The sequence below is a fragment of the Peromyscus eremicus genome, chromosome 1 (genome assembly GCF_949786415.1).
Source record: "Peromyscus eremicus chromosome 1, PerEre_H2_v1, whole genome shotgun sequence".
Taxonomy (NCBI): domain Eukaryota; kingdom Metazoa; phylum Chordata; class Mammalia; order Rodentia; family Cricetidae; genus Peromyscus; species Peromyscus eremicus.
In genome coordinates, this window is record NC_081416.1 from 79473033 (window position 1) to 79494714 (window position 21682).

The 21682-nt window shown below is 40.2% G+C and overlaps 1 protein-coding gene across 2 annotated transcripts in view; it reads right to left on the reverse strand.

The window, feature by feature from the left end:
* Positions 1-1487: 1487 nt before the first annotated feature.
* Rbbp6 (RB binding protein 6, ubiquitin ligase) overlaps positions 1488-21682 on the reverse strand; it is a 32669-nt gene continuing 12474 nt past the window's right edge. Inside the window, exons 4-17 of one of the 2 annotated variants that reach the window (XM_059267323.1) lie at positions 20459-20503; positions 18389-18477; positions 18176-18272; positions 17694-17833; positions 14731-14903; positions 13296-13737; positions 11749-11845; positions 11552-11630; positions 11409-11463; positions 8897-8965; positions 6730-7092; positions 6340-6441; positions 3772-5526; positions 1488-3464 (exon numbers count right to left, since the gene is read on the reverse strand). In XM_059267323.1, the coding sequence (XP_059123306.1) occupies positions 1898-3464; positions 3772-5526; positions 6340-6441; positions 6730-7092; positions 8897-8965; positions 11409-11463; positions 11552-11630; positions 11749-11845; positions 13296-13737; positions 14731-14903; positions 17694-17833; positions 18176-18272; positions 18389-18477; positions 20459-20503 (5073 nt within the window). In that variant the 3' untranslated portion in view covers positions 1488-1897. The remainder of the gene's footprint in view (positions 3465-3771; positions 5527-6339; positions 6442-6729; positions 7093-8896; positions 8966-11408; positions 11464-11551; positions 11631-11748; positions 11846-13295; positions 13738-14730; positions 14904-17693; positions 17834-18175; positions 18273-18388; positions 18478-20458; positions 20504-21682) is intronic. The other variant, XM_059267333.1, reaches the window with a different exon arrangement.

Here is a 21682-nt window from a genome sequence, read left to right on the forward strand (position 1 = left end):
GGTTCTATGGATGCTGGCATATGAAAAAATACAGGCCACAAGAAAATAATGGAAAAGACTAAGGAGTTCAAACACCAACAGAAGACACTGGGACACTGCTCTTTATTGCAAAGCAACACCGCCTTCAGGTGATCAGTAGCCAGGAAACTGTCACAGGAGTGAGCTGCAACTAAAGAGAAGGTCAGCTAAGCTTAAAGAATGAGCCCAACAGGCGGATCTTTGTGAGTTCCAGGCCAGCCTGGTCTACAGAGTGAGATCCAGGAAAGGCGCAGAGAAACCCTGTCTTGAAAAATAACAAAAACAAAAACAAAACAAAACAAATGAGCCCAATGTGAGCAAGATTGGATAGTTCTGTGTACCAAATCTTCAGTGGATGTGGGAAATGGGATCTAGAGTTACAGATCTGATCAGCAGGAATTAAGAGTATATAATCTATTGGATTGTCTCAGAGCAGAAGTGGGCTGGAGTGGTCAGGACACCCTGCTCCTGACAGCAAGCATAAGTGGGCAGCTGTGCGACTGGAATCATGGCAGGGCGGAGCCATCACAGCAAAACTATTTGGGCTCAAAGAGAGCATCTCCAAAATGAACTTGGGCCTGGATGATGTTCACACTTGTGTTACATCTCTTTAAACCAGTCTCAGGTGCTGGAAGATGGTGCAGTGGTGAAAAGTGCCTACTGCTCTTGCAACTCCAGCTGGTTGGAGGGCTCCAATGCCCTCTTTTGCCTCCATGGACGGACACATGGACACACACACATACAGAGAGAGAAAAAAAGGAGTATCACTTAGAATTTGAAATGGTACATGTTGCCTTTTACATCACATTCGAGTGTGCTGACTCAAAGCTGAGAAGCAGCAATTATAAGGAGTACAATATACATGGCATACTCCAGGCTAATGTATCAAGGAACACAAGCTGGAAGCACCTTGCTGTACAAGTAAACAAACCTTCCTTTTGCTTCTACTACCAAAGTCCTTGGCTCCCGCACAGCACCTTAGGACAACAGACTAGCAGTTTCTTAACCATGAATTATGAAAAGCCCTATTCATGCCATGTCTTCTAAAATCATCCTTAACCTGTCCCCAAATCCGTCCAGTGCCATCACGGGGATCCTGAAGAGCAGTGAAGGAGAGACCCCTGCCAGGCTCACTACCACTTACTTTTGTCAGTGGGGCAGAGGACAGGCACAACCACTCGGCTTAAATGATTTATTTCTTCAAGGAAGTTAGCAGAATTCCAAGAAAAACCAATGGCTAGAAAAGAGGCCCAATTCCTCATCTCTAAGATTTAAGCACCCCACCCCTTTCTAGAAACTCTACTTCTAACAGAATTACTGGAAACCAAGATCTTCTCCCAGCCCCCTCTGAAGCACATTTTCAATGTTTAAAATTCTGTCTATTCAGTTGGATTTACAGGCTGGAAGGATGTTGGAAAGAGAGGAAATGAGACACTACTTCTTTAAATAATGTACATCTTCAGCATGTGAAAAGTTGACTGAAAACTTTTATTGTAATCAAAAAGTGACATAACGGGGCTGTAATGAGTTCAGCAAATCATTCTGCTGATATTTTTGAACTGATACCAGCATTTGCCAGGCAATTAAAAAAATTCAAATGTGAAAATTTCACAGTACAGTAAACTCCACCCCAACTAATTAATGGTGGTTAAAAATAATAGGCCCTAGCAAAAGCTCTCATGTTCCATGGTCACAACTCACAATTCTGTACAAAAGTTCGTTATAAAGCTCTGATGTAAAAATGAAATAATCAAGCAGCAAATACTTTAAGTGCAGCACAGGTCTTCCATTCATTATTTACAAGGCTGGAATCTCTTTACATTATAACAGAGTTTAATACAGATGACTTAGTAATTAAGTCAATGAACACATCCGTCCTTCACACAGTGACAGATTTCGCTTTTTGGTCATCTTTCTCCTTCTCCTTGTCCTTGCTCTTCTTGGCTTTCTTCTTCTTGTGTTTGTGTTTCTGGCTCTTCTCGGCCTCCCCGTCCACACCCGCGTGCTTCTTATGCTTCTTGTGCTTTTTATGTTTCTTGTGCTTCTTCTTCTCCTTCTTCTTCTTCTTCTTCTTGCTGTCCTGGCTTCCTGCTGAGCTGGCACTGCTGCTGTGGCTTCGGGTCTGGCTACCGGAAGGGCTGTGACTTCTACTTGGACTAACACTAGGGCTGCTCTGACTCTGGCTCCTGTCTGCACCTGGCTGGCTGGCTGCGGCTACACTCAAGCTCTCCTTTGCTTTCTCTGTTGTGGTTTTCTCTTTCAAGTCCTTGGAGACACTGGCGACAGCTTCCTCTTCCTTCACAGACACATTACTCTCACTGTCGCTCTCATTGTAGTCTGGTTCAAAAGCAGCCTCGTCAGTCTCTCTAGTTAGATCAGAGGAAAGCCGGGAGGAATGACTCAGCTGGGGTTTTGGCTTGATGGTGGTGCCCTTATCAATCTGTCCAGCAAGCAGCTCTTTCTCAACTGGAGGATCTGGTAGGTTAGGTACGTATGGCAACTTGCCACCACTGGACTCCTTCCCATTTCGAGCCTCAGCAGCATGCTTCTCCCGTTCCTTCCCAGAGTTTTTATCTACAGATTTTGTCTCCTCACATGAGCGTTTGGTATCATGGGGGGCTTTATGATCATGAGGCTTTTTGTCTCTTGGGGGGCTAGAATTACTTTTTTTGGACTCTGTCCCCTTTTTAGGCAAATCTCTCTCCTCCCTTGGCTTACTTTTCTGTCCAGACGAAGAGTCTTTACTCCGAGGAGGAGAGTCCTTCCTTCTTGCTAACTCACTTCTCTCATCTCTTCGCTTGGAACTGGAATACTCTCTGCTGTCATAGTCCATTTTCTTGTCTCTACCGGGAGTAAAGTCTTTAGCTGAGGAACCACGAACAGATTCATACTTATCTGAAGTCCTGGTCTCTTTGGAAGACTGAGACAGATTCTTAGAATTTCCCTGTTCACTCAGACGCTCCGTGGTGCTCTCCTTCTCTGGCTGGGTGCTACTCTTCCTCTTGTCAAGGAGTTCCTTCTCTAGCCCTGAGTGGTCCCTGTCTTTGGTTCTCCCCTTCTCACTGGACGCAGAGCCTTTGGAGCTTCTGACCTCGTGCTGCAGCATCTCGTGGCTCACCTCCTTGGTGAGCTTCTGAAGTTTCTCCGACTGCTCACTCTCTTTCTCAGTGTACTTGACTGGAGCTGACGGCCTAGTAGTAACATTTTTTATAATACTAGATGGTTTCCCTACACTCTGTATAGGTTGTGTGGATTTAACATCTTCTTCTTCAGATTCGAAGTCATCTTTATCCCATTTGGACTGAGGAACCTGGATCATAATTATAACATCTTCAGCAGGAGCTGTATTATCATTATTATATTCCTCCATAGTTTTAATGACTGTTCTCTTTGTATCTGTCTTTTCTTCAGATTTCCGCACAGGACTGCCTCCAGTTGAGCTTGTACTGAAATGAATAAATATATTTTAATTAATGAGAAATTTACTAATGATGAAACTTTGATAAGTAAATTTTTAAAAAGCTAGCTTAAAATAAGATGTCTTTTTAACCTTAAAAAATTAAATTATGCTCTAAGAATCATACACATGATCAAACTATAGAAACCAATGTGGTTCACCTCTCCCCACACCTTCACAATGCTGCAACTAGGCTAGTCTGTAGAATTCCTATGATCCTGACTCTCAAGAACATAAGCCTATGTAAGATCAAAGGACATTTCCCCAAAAAGACACCTGTCCCCTTGCCTCCATACCTGGTGTAATCCACAAGCGTGGAGCTGGAGCCTTCAGTCCCAGCTACTTTCCGCTTGGCCTTGCCCTTGACTTTTTCCTGTTTGATTTTGCTAGACATTGACTCCATTTTTTCAGAGGGTTCTTTTGTAGTAGATGGATTTTCTGCATTTCCAATTTTTTTCCCAGTTTCTCTGTTGAGTTTGATTTTTTTGGCTGGGGCAGTTGATGATACAGTCTTGTCCTTTTCTGGGGTCCTTTCTAGCTTTTCACCATCTCCTTCCATTTTGCGCTTTGGTGATGGTTTCACTATTTCAGCTCCTTCTACTTTAGAGATTTTCATGGACGAAGACTCAAAATCTTTATCTACGTTCTTTTCTTCAGTTTTTCTCTTCCTTTTTTCTCCCTTGCTATCAAGTAGTTTACTCTTCTCCGGCTTCTTGGCCTTTTCATCCTTGCTGGCTGGCTTTTCTGACTTGCTGTCTTTGGGACAGTCCTTCTTGCCCTTCTCCTCCTTGGCTGCCTTTGTCTCCTGGTGTTCTTTTGCAGATTTAGAGTGGGCTTTTCTGGGAGTCCCAGCCACCTTGTCATCCTTCTGAGACAACGAGGAAGGTTTCACAGAGTCGGTCTTGGCAGCCTCCTCTTTGGCTTTTTTAAGTGGAGGTTCAGACCGAGGAGATTTTTCACGCTCCCCATCTACCTTTTCCTGGGGTCCTTTAGAAGGTTTTAAAACATTTTCTTTCTTGGCTGTAGCAGACCCATCACTTTTCCGTTTGGTCTTGTCACTTTTTACTTTTGGCTTATCTTTTTCTCTCTTGTCTTTCTCGGATACTGATTTGAAAGTGATAGATTCTGCATCCATCGGTTCATCCCTAACAGGTGTAGCATCGTCTCTACTTGGGAGGACAAATAGTGTATCTGTCTTAGTGTCATCAACACCTGATGACTCCCTGGATTTCCTGGATGTCTCTAACAGCTCAGAGCTCAGGAAGCTCTCACTCTCCTCCCCCTTTCTTCGTTTTCTGTGTTTCTTATGCTTGTTTCCTTTGTTGTCTCCCGGAATGTTCTCACTCTCCTTCTCTTTTGATTTTGTGTTGTCTTTCTGATTGTGACTATCTCTTGTTGAAAGCTTTTCTGGATAGTTGCCACCTAGATTTCTATTTCTATGACTTTGTCCAGCAGCATAGTCTTCTCTGCGCCCTCTTGTGAAGGGGGAGTTTCTGATATTAAGAGGTAAGAGTCTCTCCGGAGAGAAGTCGTCTCTGGGAGCTGAGGGTCTAGGCTGCGCCCCCACAGCATACCCTTTGTAGTACTTCTCGTACCACTCCCGGTACTTCCTCTCCCACTCCCGGTAGCGTTCCTTCTCAAACGGGTCTCTAAAGTCGACACTCCGCCCGTAATAGGCTTTGATGTCATAAGGGGGTGGAACTTCTCTGTATCTATTAAAATACTCACGCTCTGTTTCTCCTTGAGGTACATTACGTTTAGTGGGAGACTGTCCCCTAAATGCTTGAGGAGACCTTGACCGTGAATGATAACGTCTATATGGAGGTGACCTTGACCTAGATCGGTGATATCCATGAGATCTAGACCGTGAACGGTAATTACGGCTCTTGCCTCTGCCTCTCCTGGGGTATGGGGGTGATCGTGAATAGGAGCGAGAGTGTGAGCGGCTGAAGGATCGAGAATAAGAGCGTGACCGTGTTGAGCCAGATCTTGACTTTGAGTAAGTGTATGAACTTCTTGAATACGATGAACCACTATAGGGAGATTTAGACCTAAAAACAAAAACACAGTTGATGGTTGAGAAATATATACAAAGTAAAAACAGACAGATTCTAGCATTCTTTTCTCGCGGTTTTATCTTTCTTTGCATCAAGTTTCATCTCAGATGATTAAAGAGGTACAATGACCTCTATTGGAATGGAATAAAGTACATAAATCACTCGTTACAAAACAAAAGGCAAGTCTTGACAATCAGAGTGGAGTGCATTAATGTACCGCAAGTTTTATGAGCTTCTTAACATTAAACAAATGCCAATTAAATTTAAATTTCCTGTCTGATTATTTAATCTAGGAGTCTATTTTTATCTTACACTAGCCAATAGTCTAGCTTTAAAAGGAACCACATTTTAAATGTAAATCTAAAAAACAAACTTCCAGGGAACTTCTATAATTCAGTTTTTTTCTATCAATACAACGACGTGTACTCTACCACTGCTTTTTAATCACACAGGTTAATGTTCCAGCAAGAAGCTGTAACCTTATGGCAAAGGTCCTCAGAATGCTCTCTGGCTAGTTCCCTATGTCTTTCCTTCCATAAACATTTCCCCTTTATTTCATATTATAAATAAACTTCAAGGGACAAGGACAATTTAGTCCCCATAAATGCTAGTTCTATACAATAGAATTTACACTGAGACATTATTTTAATAGACATATTGGGGAATAAGCTACATCTCCTCCATTCTGTAAAACTGGACCGAATCAGAAAAATCTCCTAAGTGCAGTGTTATTCATATCCACAGGTAATCCCTGGATATTCAAAGTCCCATTTGTAATTCTGTGGTGAAGGCTTGCAAAACACTAACCTGGAAAATGAGCGCCTACGCTCCTTTTGAATCTTTTTGTATTCCATCAATTCCTTAGCAAAATCATTTGTAAACTCATCTAGCTTGGACTTTTTCTTTTCCCTAGTAAAATAAAGTTAAAGAGTGAAAGTTAACAAAAACCATTTAAGAAAACTAACAAGACAAATGTAATTAGATCATGAATGAAATGAATGAAATTGCCATTAGTTTTCTACTTTAAAACTATAAATAACTAGGTATCCCTGAGGAAGTTGCTTGTATGGCTTTGGTTTAAATTTTAGGTGAATTTTCTTAACTAACTGGAAACACTGGAAAATGTTTCCCAAATACCTATTTAATGTTGTATCAGAAAATGAAAAGTGTATGGTAACTTCAAATGAAAAGACTCACTCTTCCTTCAGCCGCCGCTGCTCTCTATAGAACTCTTCCCTGGACAAAGGTGGTGCTTGCGTTGTAGGGATGGTGTTTGAATGAGCACTCTGCACTCCTGATGACACCCAAGGTGTTGATATATTGGCAGGAGCTGGTGGAAACCCTGGAGGAGGGACACTATATCCTGCAGGTGGGGGCTGGCCAGGAGGAAACTGAGGAGAGAACTGTGGGGGAGGTACACCTGGAGGAAGAGGAAGCGTATGGGGAGGCGGCGGATACAAAGGAGGTGGAGGAACAGGCACAAAGACTGGAGTTGCTGGGAGTGACGGGCCTTGAGTCCTCTGGGATCTTTCGCTGTGGTGTCGCCCGCGGTTTATACTTCTGGAGAAATAAATTCCAAGGTATTATACCTTTAAATTAAATTCATCTGAGACAAATGAGGTTGTCTTTTTCTGTTCTTAATTATTTTCTAGAGTACAAAAAAATAGAATCAACTACTCTAGCACAAATGCAATTAAGATGTATTTGTATACATTAACTCTACAGGCCAGGTATGGTGATATGGGTCTACAGTCCCAACTACTAAGGAGGCTGGACAATCACTTGAATCTGAGACCAGTGTGGGTAACATAGCAAGAACTTGCCCAGAAAAAAAAGCTTTCAAGTGTATTTCAAAATCCTGAGTTCTCTGAAATAGTGCCAAGTGTTCTTAGCCACTAAACTACCTCTCCACCCCAAGATTCTAATTTTTAAGGCCACTTAGCAGCTGACAGGAAACGTATTTTGAAGGAAGTGACAGGTTAACATGGCTGTGACCTACTTCTCCCCCAAATGCCTTTCTAGACCTAAAGTTTACATTAAAAGCCACTGTAACTTCCTTTTGGAAAAAGTGGGTGAAGACCAAACAAAATAGAATCATACTAATTCCAACATTTGTAATCAAAACTGAAAATGTCAACATTTTTCCTTATAAACAGAGGTAACAATGCTAAAGTTTCTGAATTGTCTCAAAGAATCTGAGTGTGCTTTTGTTAAACTACTGGGAGTAGTTTAGACTTAAGTGTGCTCAGAACCATGAATTAATACATATCACCTTCTTTTAGTGCAACCTAGTCAAAACAGCAGCTAACTATCCTAAGATTAGCAATTCTGAACGGAGAACTAGACGATCAGTAAGTCTTAACAGATCTGGAAGTCTTTGGACCCTGATTTAAATAACAACCACCATAGTAAAACCTATAGCTTCTTAACACTGTAGGGGTAAGAACCCTCAGCGAATCTCCTGGCCTTTTCCTTTGGAAAAGAGAAGGTGAGGAAAGCCGGGGACAGAAAGAAGCACAACTCTTTTTCCCATCTGGGAGCTGAGCTGGGGAACTTTCATAAGCGGTATTCTCCATGTACTGATAACAGACCAGGTAATCACTGAAGAAACACAAAGGACAGAGCCTGAAGGCCACAGAGATGGCTCAGTGAGGGGGTAAGAGCGTTTGCACAAGTGCAAGGAGCTGAGCCCAAACACCCAGCCCCCACACCTAAAAAGCCATGTGTGGTCATGCATGCCTACGTTTAAGCCCAGTGTTGGCAGAGGCAGACAGGAGGACTGCTGGGGCTTGCTTCCTACCAGTCTAGCTCCAATCTCAGTGAGCTACCTTTTCTCAAAAGACGAAGGCAGGTAATAATAGAGCAGGGTACCTGACATCCTCCATGGGCCTCTGTAAGCATGTATGCTCACATACATACCAGAGATGGAGACTTAAGTCATCATGCTAATTCATCTTCTCTATATTATGCTGTCCTATATTTCCTCCTTCCTCCCCAGACAGGTCTTGTACTGTCATCCAGGCTGGCTTCCAACTCGCAATCTGCCTGCCTCAGCCTACCAAATGCTAGGATTATAGGCGTGCACTACACGTAGCAAAACAGTTTTTGTAAACGTTATCTTCAAATGAGATTTTATTCTGCATCTGCTGGGGACTGAGCCTAGGGCCTTACACAGGTCAGGCAAGCAATCAGCACTGAACTCTATCTAACCCCTAGTACCCAGATTACTTAAGGACAACTGCTGAAGACTTACTAAGAGTAAGAAGGAGAACAAATGATGTCTCCTTCTCCTCAGCACCTCCGCATTTTACTTCTTTACCCAGTGTGCCATGGGGTTATTTTCCAAGACTGTTAGCACGCTTACCTGTAACAACTTCTTTCCCCTCTTCTAATTTGCTGTGGTGGAGAAACCAGGTACCCAAGCTTGTTGGAACTGTGCAAGGTGTAGAAACAGAAAAACAGAATTGAATATTTCTCTTTAGGTATAATATACAACCTATCAGCACACATACTTGAAATTATCTATTTTAACTGTTTTGAAAATGTTTCCCTAATGTGAACTCTTAAAAGTTGTTCCAGAAGAGATCTAAACAAATAATATTCTCTACTTCCGTCAGCACTCTACAAACTTACTGTTTAGAAAGGGGCCCTTTAATTTGCAAGGCTCTATGTAAGTATTTTACATGCCTGAGTAGAATACTTTGAGTGCTACAAATGAAAAAATGGAGGCTGAGGAGAAACCTACATCTCACAGTTCTGTACCCAGTAAACGGATGCCAATTCAGGTGTGTCTGTCTCTAGATTTCATGTTCTAGAGACACACTGATATATTCTGCTAGTCTCTCATCAGTCTATTTTCTCTATGAGAAATATGGGTTAGCCAGGTGGTGGTGGTGCACCCCTTTAATCTCAGCACTCGGGAGGCAGAGGCAGGTGAATTTCTGTGAGTTCGAGGCCAGCCTGGTTTACAAAGTGAGTTTCAGGACAGGCTCCAAAGCTACACAGAGAAACCCTGTCTTGAAAAACAAAAACAAAACAAAATCATATATATATATATATATATATATATATATATATATATATATATATATGGCTTATCCATCAAACGAAAAGATCAAAGACTTTAGGATATAAGTCCCACAGAAATATCTGCATAAATTAGAATATTAAATAAACTTATTAAAAAACCATTTAATTTTATGTGTATGAGTATTTTTCCTACATGCATATCTGCATACCAGGTGCATGCCTGGTGGCTTTAGAAGTTTGAGAAGAGGGCATTAGATCCCCTGTAGCTGAGTTACAGATGGCTGTGGGTGCTGGGAATTGAATCCAGGTCCACTGGAAGATCAAGTACTCTTAATCACTGAGCCATCTCTCCAGCTCAAATCTACTAATTTTTAATCCCATAAAGCACCCTACAGACATCGATATTCTTTGTGTGTCAGGGCAGAAAAATCACATTTTGTAGATTTCAATAACTATTAACAAGTCAGGAAAAAAAATAGGGAACTCTGTGTGGTAGACATTAGTCTTATGATGTTTACTTACTACATTCAATTTTGATCATACAAATAAACAGGAGAGAGCTAAACCTTTTAGAAAAATAAAAATCTAGAAAACTTGAATATGGGATCAACTTACTAATGTGAGGTCCTGACAAGATCCCTATGTTCTAAGGAAGAAAAGGATTTATCAGTGTGTATTTTACTATTTTGGAAAAGAATTACAAAATAAACTTTGAAATGGGTTTTAACTTTATGAGCATACTTAATGTGATTTTTTTTTTTTTTGAGACTTACGACAATTTAAAAAATCTGTAGACAAACCAGGTAGCCTGAAAATACTGAAAGAATTAAGAAAAGGGTGTTATGGGGCTGGAGAGATGGCTCAGAGGTTAAGAGCATTGACTGCTCTTCCAGACGTCCTGAGTTCAATTCCCAGCAACCACATGGTGGCTCACAAACATATTTAATGAGATCTGGTGCCCTCTTCTGGCATGCAGGCACACATGCAGACAGAACACTGTATACATAATAAATCTTAAAAAAAAAAAAAGGGTATTATGAATGCATTAAATGTTGCTAAAAGTCTATTTTACTGTTTTTTTTTAAACCACAAAACATGTAACCTTATGAAGTTAAAATTTACTAAACTTATACAGACTGTACACAGCACAATCCAGCCAAGAGAAGTCAAAGACTCAATAATAGATCAAAACTGGATAATTACTGTGCACACAGCACCTCTGAGATTCCACTGTAAGCATTTACTTAAAGCGCTGGGCAGTGCTAATGATCTCCATGTGCAGCTTGCCCTTGCTAAATTGTGTATCATACATTTTTCACTACACATAGTACATATAAGGAGTCAATATGTTACTAGGGGAAGGTCAGTCAAGAGACTATGATTAGGGGCTGGAGAGATGGCTCGGAGGTTAAGAGCCCTGGCTGCTCTTCCAGAGGTCCTGAGTTCAATTCCCAGCAACCACATGGTGGCCCACAACCATCTATAATGTGAGCTGGTGCCCTCTTCTGGCATGCAGACAGAACACTGTATACATAATAAAGAAATAAATCTTAAAAAAGAGACTATGAGTAAAGTTTGGGGAGTCAAATGTGATGAGCTGTGGGCAAAGTTCCAGAGCAGAATACTTCCCTAGCATGCTGAAGCCCTAGGTTCAATTCCCAGTAACACACACACACACACACTCTCAATCGAATGAATGTCAATGTCTCAAGCGTCCAGGTTTTTTAAGTGTCAAATACATTTGTTCATTCAGATAATAATTGGACATATAATCTCCTGTCTAATTTGTAGTCTCTACCTTTTAATTCAAAGGCAAATATCTGAAGATTATTTTGATATGTACTTACTGTTCCCAACCTGGTCGACCACCACCTGGACGAGCAGCATTTATTCTTACTGGACCTTATAAACAAAAAAGAATGAATGTTGAGATTCACTGTTAATTATTTCCTAAAGGGATAAGGGTCCAAATCAAAATAATGTTACTTACCAGTTGTGGGGATCAACTGTCCATGTAATAATGACTGTCCCAACAAAGATGGAGTTCCAAGGACAGGCACTTGGTAACCCTTTAGGAATAATCAAAGAACAGGAATAGTATTTAAGTTTTACAAGTCAAAGCAAAAATCAAAAATCAAAAAACAAACAAACAAACAAACAAAAAATTCTAAAGCCAGCAAAATCTACCTTTTCCTCCATAAGAGCAGTAATTGCAATTGAGGAGGCTCCCTTAGAATGTTCTGATGCGAGGGCAGCAGCTGGTAATAATTTATTATCCGAATCCCTAGAAAACAACAGAACATAACCAAGCGTCACCAAGGTGGATGATAATGAGTAAAATGACAACAATCACTACTAATACTGCTCATCTACATCCTGCATTAAAATGAGTTAATGACAATTTCTGAAAAAGTTAAAGGACAGGCTGTAAAGCGCTCTTTATACATAATGTAAAAGTCTGGGCCAGTGAGATGCTTTAGCAGTATAGGCCTAACTGGAATTAGATCCTCAGAGCCTATAAGCTGGCACTAGAGAACCAAGTCCTTACAGCTGTTTTCCATCTCTACACATGGCTGGGGCAGCCACACGCCTGCATGCCCACAAATACATATACACTTAAAAAAAAAAAAAAAGAAAGAAAAGAAAAAAAGGAATTGCCTAAAGAAATGATACATATGATAGAAAATCAGTGCAAAAATGTAAGACTTCAAAATAAGAAAGTCAAAGAGGGCACTTTATGAGAGGACAATATTCTATGAGAATTCTCCGTATTACCTTATTTTTTTTTTTTTTTTTTTTTTGAGACAGGGTTCTCTGTGTAGTTTTGGTGCCTGTTCTGGATCTTGCTGTGTAGACCAGGCTGGCCTTGAACTCACAGAGATCCGCCTGGCTCCGCCTCCCAGTGCTGGGATTAAAGGCGTGCACCACCACTGCCCAGCTTATTTCCTTTATTGATTAAATAAAGGCTAAACCAGAACAGTGGAATACCCTATATATGTAAAGATTTCACCCTTAAGATTTTCCTTCAGTACGTTATGAAACAGGACCTGACATCCATGTTGCATGTGTTGGTAAACCACAAAGTCCTAGGTTGCTTTCAGAAGGTTACATGTCATCACAACTTATTCTTTTTTTATTTTTCTTGTTTTTGGTCTTTCAAAACAGGGTTTTTCTGTGGAGCCCTGGCTGTCCTGGAACTCACTTTGTAGACCAAGCTGGCCTCACACTCAGAAATCTACCTGCCGCCGCCTCCTGAGTGCTGGGACTGAAAGTGTGCATCATCACTTACCAGGCTGCAATTTAGTTATTTCACTAAGCTCAGGGGTCCAATAAAGAAGTTGTTACTTTAGGGGATGGAAAAATGGCTCAGTGGTTAAGAACACTAGCTGTTCTAGAGACCCAGCACCCATACAACATACTCAAAATTATCTGTAACTACATTCGAGGAGATTAAACACCCTTTTTTGCCACTGCAGAAATAGACAAACACACAGGCAAAACACTCATACACATAAAATGAAAATTAAAAATTAGAAAAAAAAAAAAAAAACCCAAAAACCAAAAACAACCCTTAATCCTAGTAACCAGGAGGCACCCAGAGGCAAATCTCTGTGAATTTAGAGGGCAGCCGTGGGGCTACATAGTAAAAACCCTATCTCAAAAATGGTTAACTATAGCAAGGAAAAACTGCACCACTGCCCTTATCTGTCCTCAATAATAAGATAGAGACTTACCGAAAAGGGCCATCTGACTTTTCCGAATGGACTGATATAGACACTGTTGCAGTTATATCAGGTACTGGAGCTGGGGCAGAGGATGGATTTCCAGGCACAGAAGGAGCCAAGGAAGACGGATTTGAAGTTAATGAAGATATAGAGGGAGTTGAGTGAGCTGAGGAAGAAGTCACTGGAATCATCAGAGGATCCTGCTGTCTCGATATTGGAGATCTCATCAGAGGCTGCAGGTTCCGCTGAATGAGTGGTCTTGGTGGTGGTATTGGGGGTGGCGGTGGAGGTAACTGTTTTCGTAGTCTTTTTGTATAGCCAGTTTCATTTTTGAAGTTATTAACAGCCTGTCGTAAAAACTTGTTGGCAATTAAAGCATCAGGAGAAACATCGTTCTGATGACAAGTTGGACATGTATGTTCATCTGATTCCAGGAGTGCTGTCCTAATACCTATGTATGATAAGATGTTAAGCATGAGGTGGTGTGGTAGGAACTTGGTATTCACATAATGAATTAAAGACAGCCTATACCTCGCAGGGCTAAATCATGAGACTCTTGTCTAAAATACAAAAAAAACCCAAAAGAACAAAAAGAAGGAAAGCAACTTAGTGGAAGCCAGAAGAGGGGGTCTGATCCTCTGGAACTTGAGTTACAGATGACTGTGAGCTGCCACATGGGTGCTGGGAACGGAACCCAGGGTCCACTGAACAGCAGGCAGTGTTTTTAACAGCCATCTCTCCAGTCCCAAATACGTTTTATTGAGACAAGATCTTACTGTGTAATCTAGGCTGGCCTTGAACTCACAGTTATCCACCTGCCTCTACCTCCCAAGTGTTTGAGTTAAAAGCATGTGCCACCACGCCTGGACCTCAAAAAAATGTTTAAACAGACAGAAAATGCATTATCAAATACTCATCCTTATTTGGCTAGCAATGAAAATATTGTACAAAAAAATAGAGCTAAGTCTAGAAAAGAGTGCCAAACATTTTACATGCTTTTAGTGTCTTTGAAATGGCTTAACAAAAATTAGCATTAAAAAACAAAACAAAGTAAAACAAAAACGGAAATGGGGCTGGAAAGACGGCTCAGTGGTTAAGAGCACTTACTACTCTTCCAGAGGACTGGGGTTGTGTCTGTAACTCCAGTTCCAGGGTATCCAATACCCTCTTGTAGCCTCTCTGGTCACCAGGCACAAACACACATGACGGCAAAGCAATCACACACACAAGGAAAACCCAAGACTCTTATTTAAACTAACAATAAAGGTCGGGGGGATATTAGATTCAAAGCCAGCTTAAGTTCAAAAACTAAGTAAATGAACAAAGGCCCAAAAGACCGTTATTAAAAACAACCAACCATCCACCCAAACCACCCCACCCTGTAATTTACCAGCAAATACAAATATTCTGAAATAAGTATCTCTAAAGGGTCCCACTCTCTTACATTCATCACAGTAACTGTTTCCACAGCAGGGAATGACAACAGCATCAGTCATAATATCCTTGCAGATGAGGCACAAGAGCTCATCTGGGATAGGATCGTCTTCTTCTGAAGATGATGAGGGTTCCTCTGGTAAAAAGGGTGGTTTCTCTTTCTTCCCGATGGCATAGGCCTCTCTGTAAAAGACAGTTTCTGCATTTTAGGATTGTCAGAAGGCAGAGTAGTCATGCTCTATGCTCAGCATACTGTATTATAACAGAACATGTAACTTCAGGACAATGACACTGAGTTTAGACAAACATATCTTCCAACATACAGGGGCAGTTATGCCTATCCTCAACAGACACAAATCAGAACTCCAAATAAGTAAACAAAAGTAAAGAAACACTTTAAAAGCAACTAAAAGGATCTTAGAATCCTTAACTCTTGGAACTAAAGGCCAGAGAGGTAAAACATGTTAAGATACCAGAATGTCCTATGTAAGTGTCAGACAAAGACAGAATTGGAACTTGAGAGATACCCTAAGTCACAATTTCCCTTTAACCAGGTGTTTCTTTAAAAAAAAAAAAAGTAACAGAAAAATCCCCTCCCACATTCCAGGATTCTGTCACACCCATGCAGACATCAACTGAATGCCACAGGATGGGAACTGTGCTATCTATAACCAGGCCAGCAACCAGACTAGGTAACCAATGATCTCCTGTAACTACTTGAAAAGATTAATCTACCTGTCAATTAAACATGACTTAATGATCAGAATGCATTACACAAATATGAAAGAACATACTATAAATTTTTTGTAGCTTTTTGTAGAAATGAATTTTTCAGGAATGGTAGGAGTTAAATACATCTAAAAACATACAAAAAGTTATTCTCAGACTTGCCTCTACTGTTTCACAAGTCCCCATTTCTCTATACTCAGACAAAGTTGTAAACCACAGGAATTCTTAAGAGAAAACCTTTGTTTCATTTAGGAACAGGATGTGCTCATCTCAATGCTGAAATGAAACAGTCTCAGCTGGATGGAGGAGGGTACCTTAGGTGTGTTATTTGTGTTGCAGCTGCTCCATAGACATCACCACGATTCCACAAATAAGTATCAATTTGCTTATGCCCCATTGTTCCCAATTTGTGAAAGAGGAGTCTCCCACTGCCCAAGAGAAAAGAAAAAAGGGAAAAAACAAAAAAGGGGGGAGGGGAAGAGAACAGGATAGAAAAAGAAACAGAAGAAGAGTCTGAGTTGCTTATCAGTGGTGTTAGTGGAGAGGGTGAATGTTTTATTTAAATATTAGGGCTCCCATTTCTCCCCATTATGGGCTGTGCGTCTGACATAAATGAGCTTTTCTCCCCCAGGACTCAAAAGCAATGAATTATTAGTTAGGGCTCACAGGTGATGTTAACTTTTTCAACAACTTTTACATAATACAGATGAAGCAGTCTGCTCTTAAATTGACTGCAAAAAAATCAATTCCAATTGAAAATTGTTGCATAGCATTTATGAAATGTCTCTGGACTAGCTACAGCGTAACAACAGACTGCATAAGATGATCACAAACTCAGGATGGTGGCTGATGAAAGCAGAGGGGTGAAGCAGAGCATGTGCGCAGGGCTGGAGTGGAGGGAGCATCAGTTCTCTGCAGCAAACCATCTGTCTACTAACGTGCACATCCCTGAATGGACATCCTTTCAGTACCAATCCCATCTGCTCACTACGCTACTTCAACATGCGTGCAGGAAGCTGGGGAAACTTATCTGCCCCTGAGAACATAGACACCTGGCATCTAAACTGGTGTTAATCAAAGGATGTTCTAGGATCTCAACTTCAAAATCTTTTGGAAGGCTAGCTTAAATATACAGAATCAGGATCTTACCATAGCTTCTAAATAAAAACTAGAGGTTCGGGGCAGAGAATCTGGAATCACAGTCTAGAGGAACACTTACAACATACCTATGTGTGTTTATACTATAGGAGATAGCAAAAGAAGATAGCTAAGTACACAATAAGAGCAGATCTATGGCAGACTAAGCTGAATCAGACCACTAGACAGTGTTTGTTGATTTTGCTAATCTAGCTTATAAGGGCCTACAAAATGGGTCAGCAGGTGAACTGCTTGCCAGGCTTCCACGGTAAGTTGCAAGGAGAGAAGCAACTCCACAAAGTTGTACTGACCTCCACATGTGCACAATCATACACACACACACACACACACACACACACACACACACAGCCACGTATGGAGGTGTACATCTGTAATACCAACAGGAGGAAGCTTGAGGAAGGGTGAGCACAAGTGTGAGACGAGCTTGAACTACAAAGTCTTGCCTCAAAAAAAAAAAAAAAAAAAACCCAAAAAACCAAAAACAAACAAAAATAAAACCCACCACCACCACCAAAAAAAAAAAAAAAAAAACCCAAAAAACACTGAGACATTTTACAGAGCTGGCTGGGCTGAAGTGAACTAATAATGGTTGGTAAAACGAGCCCTACTTTAGTCTGAAGATGATGTCATGTATCTAAAGCTAGCCAAGACTCCTCAGTATTTCACTTATGCCCAGCATTTAAGTTTGCCTTGGCATCTTGCTGCACTTTCATTCTTAAACATTTGCTTCTCAAAATGATTACATCTGTTTTACTCACTTAGGAAACGGAAATAGCATATGTAAGATAATGTGGGAGCATGTATGTGAATGAGGAAGAAAGGAATGACAGAAAGAAAAAATTAGAAAACTACAAGGGAAGTGGCACTCACTAATGACAAAAATCCCCAAATTCATTTAAAATTTGCATAAATGGAGCAGACTGCAGCCTCTCAGAATTAACACAGAAATGTAACACATGGAAATGAACAATTCTGGAATGGAAACTTCCCAAGGAATCCAAGTAGCCAAGTTACAAGCCCAAGACTGAAACACTATACCCTGGGACTGCCTGGTCCCCACAGGTCACACCTAACCTGCATACTTACGCATCTATAGTTGGTATTGCGTATTTTCCAGTGTTTGTAAGCATTGCACCTTTCATGTTAGGATCTTTCACTTCCATCATAAAACTTCTAGGAATTCCAGTGCTCTTTTTGATTCTAGGGCCAGATTCAAAGTTCTTATCCTATTTGGAGGAAGGGAGGAAAGACAGACAAAACAGTCTTCTTTAGTAAATGCCTATACACCCCATGCAGTGCTCATCACTGACTTGTGATGTTTCACACACAGCAACTCAATTTAGTTCTCAGAATTTGCTATGTGAACTAATCACCACTACTTCAGAGAAACAAGACCTAGAGACAAGCAACATGCTCTACTCAAAAGACAGCCAAGACCTGGGACCTGGCAACCTAGACTCCAAAAGCTGTGCTCATCTGCCATTTACATGGAGATTTTTACCATGGCAAATATGGTTAAGAAATAATTCTAAGAAAAACTAGATCTACCAGTTTCTACATGAACTTACCCCATTTGTTGGGCAATTCTTAATATAATGACCGGGTTTACCACAACGAAAACAGGTATAAGATGGAGGTGGTGGACCTAGAGGTTTCTTCATGTAACTGAAAAAGAAAAAGAATTAATATGTACACAGAAATTTAAGAAAAACAATGCTTCTAATTGCAGGGGCAAACACACCCCAAAATTCCTATTGGCATAACAGTATTTATGAACTTACTTGATTGGGTCGTATTCATGGCCAGATTGCGACATCATTGCTTTAATTTTATCTTCCTCAGAAGCATTGGCTTCAGCCAGATTGGCAGTCTGTTTAACAGGTAATTATTTGACACACACATTAGAAACACATTAAGACCACACAGCAAAGACAACACACTCGTCCTACACAGAGCAACATCCAAATGAGCTGTGCTTTCCATGGCTACCTGGAGAAGCACTGGGAACTCTTACAGCACTCTATGTCTAGGGGAGGTTGGGAGGCTGAGGAAGTCTTTCTGGGAGCACTCAGACCTTAGACCTTGTCTGTACCTTACATTAGGATCTATACACATGACTGTTCAAGGAACTCAAAGCCAGGTGAGATAAAATTAAAAGAGAAACACTCGATGTTGTCAAATCTTTAAAACATTTCAAGTGTCCCAGCATTGAGATTGTAATTTACATTTAGAACTTGGAAGGCAGGGGGGGTAAACGACAGCATTACTACACACTACAAGTCACAAGGCTCTTTGGCTAGTGGTGTCAGTTTCTAATTAGTTCAAAGGTATGCTTTTAAAATTTAAAGTCCACATAAATTTTATGAACTTCAGAAATCTAACAGTCTAGATATAAACAGGGTCTAAGGGAGTGATTTTCTAATAACCTGGATCTTCAAGCACCTACCACTCACATCAGTCACTCAGAGTTTTATCTTTACATTCATCCACAAAACAAGCAACCAGTTTTAACACTTTATTGTAATTTTATATACAAAGAATGCTTAACATTAACAGAGCTTGAAACAACAGTAACATTTACAGAAAACTGATTACAGATGTTTAACAACTAATTTGTTTGAACCCAAACATTATTTTACAAATAGATTAAAAAAAAAAATCCCCAAACCTCCAAAACTTCCCAATTCTTCCCAGCCAAGTAACAATGGTAGAAATAGACCAGAACTCAAATCCGGTCCTTACAGTACATAAGATAAACAGTATATACTATAACCTGCCAAAGATGTGAACTCTATGCTAAACCATTTTGCATTAGAAAATGATATAATAGGATGGTTCATGCACTTTGCTTAGGATCATTAATTTTAGTGTTTTGTTTTCTCAGGACTAGAGAGCTTAAGTAGCAATTGGTTAACAGGACATCTTTGAAGGATACACCCTAGGAAAAGGACATAGCCCACAACGAAGCCAAGGACAAAATAGGGACAGCACTATCAAATATGTCTTTTCATTTTCACTTGTTAGCTGTTAAATTAGACTTCACACTTCTGAGAGCAGGGAAAAGACTTTTGGGAAGCTGGGCAGCTCCCTTCTGAGCCCTCAAGCCTACCTGCTCTGTTCTAAAGACACAATCTGCAATCTAAAATACTGTCTTAAAAAAAAAATCCATCACTAGTGCTTTTCCAAATAGAAGATACACATTGTTGAGAATAAATGCAAGCAACCTTGTCAAACAACATGGTATACACAGTGATTTCAGGAGGTAACAATTTGGCCCTCTGCCAAAAACATACACACTCATATTCCTACAAACAGCTTTTTAAGTATACACTTACACAATTCATGTAGTCTGTGTTCAAACAAATTAGGTTGTTTAAAATTTTTCTAATTCAGACAGACTACAAGTCTAAAGCATAAGGAAACAACTGTATCACATTTAAAATAATGACCTTGGTGGGATCAATTCAAAATTTCAAGAATTAACCACACAATTGTCCATGTAAAGGAAATCTTCTGTTTTGGCTATTTTAAAGAAGTCCACATAATTCACAGCCAAAACCAGGAAATTCCTCCAGAATTGTGTTAAGTTTCCAGTGTCTAATTAAAATTGTGTGAGGGGGAAAATCAGTTAAGTGTAGCTTCCTGTGTTTCTTCAGTCTTGAAGACGAACATTATGCGGGGGCGCTGACCAAGTTACTCCCCTATCTTCTCAGACAGCAACTACTCTTTCCAGGGCAGTAATAGTATGTACAATGCATTCACAAATCCATCCTCCCCCACCCACCTTAAAACAGTACTGCTTCATATTTTTAAAATGTTAGACTTATAGTGTCAAGAATATATATATATACCTTTGTAAGCTGGGCCAGAGAAATAGATGCAGAAGAGTCATCAATCTGTTCACAAAAAATTAAACACACATTCAAGTTCCACACTGAAAACATCTGAAAGTGATTATTAGCCCCTAAAGTCACTTAATGCTAAATATTGGGCATTTTCTTACTTTTCTAAAGAATGTTTTGTTCGAAGCTTGAAAATATGTTCAAGCTATTTTATCGTTTGTTTCATTTCATACCCAGTTCTAAAGGCTATGATGTATGGGAGGACTTCCTGCAGTGAAAAATCAGAGGGTAGAAAATTCCTCTACTGAAGAGTGGTGACTCAATACTACAATGTGAGTCCATGTCTCTCAATGGTCTCTAAATTTGATAATGCTCACAACAATGTACACTGCAAGAGAGAACTAAAAAAAAAATCTAATTTCCCCAACGCCATTAAACAACATTATAAAAACAAGCAGCTCTTTAGGCCTCAGATAATTGCTGTAAACATAACAGCTCCCAGGCAATTCCTAGCTCCTCTTGTCAAGAAACCACAGGTTTCCTTATCAAAGCAGTTGCTAAGCCATGTCAACCCAACACCCCCCCCCCAAAAAAAAAAAAAGAAAGAGAAAAAGGGGGAAAATAAACACAAAAGTTAACCTGGGAAAGAGTCAAAGAGCTGTCCTACACAGTGATGGATTTTAGCATTTGGAGAAAAGTCAATTTAACCAAACAGGGCAAGGATATAAGAAGGCTTTAAGAACGTATTATACGATGTTAACCTTTTTAAAGTTTTTTTCACTTGATCCCATTAAATGATATAGTTTTAAAAAGATGTTTATCTGCATGTACACAAAGGCATTTCTTAGTAATCAGCTTCTCAACAAGATTCCCCTAAAGCTCCTTAGATTCCTATTCAATGTTATAATTCTTGTATGCTACTGGTCAGGATTCTTTGGAATGGACAGACTTCAAGCAGGATATTTGGCTCAAAGAAAATGTCTTCAAATATCCTTCTAAAAGTATTGAAAACACAAAACTGAAATGTAACAGGCTTCAGTATGAAGTCACCAATGTCCACTATAAAAAAAATTTGATAAATACAAGAATTACATTTGCTAAATTGAAGATACATTTTAGCTAGCCATGGTGGCACCTGCCTATGATGCTGAGGCAGGAGGACCACAAGTTTCAGAGTTGGGCTACACAGTGGGTTGACACAGCATGACCTCTGTGGCAAGAATCTGTTTCATA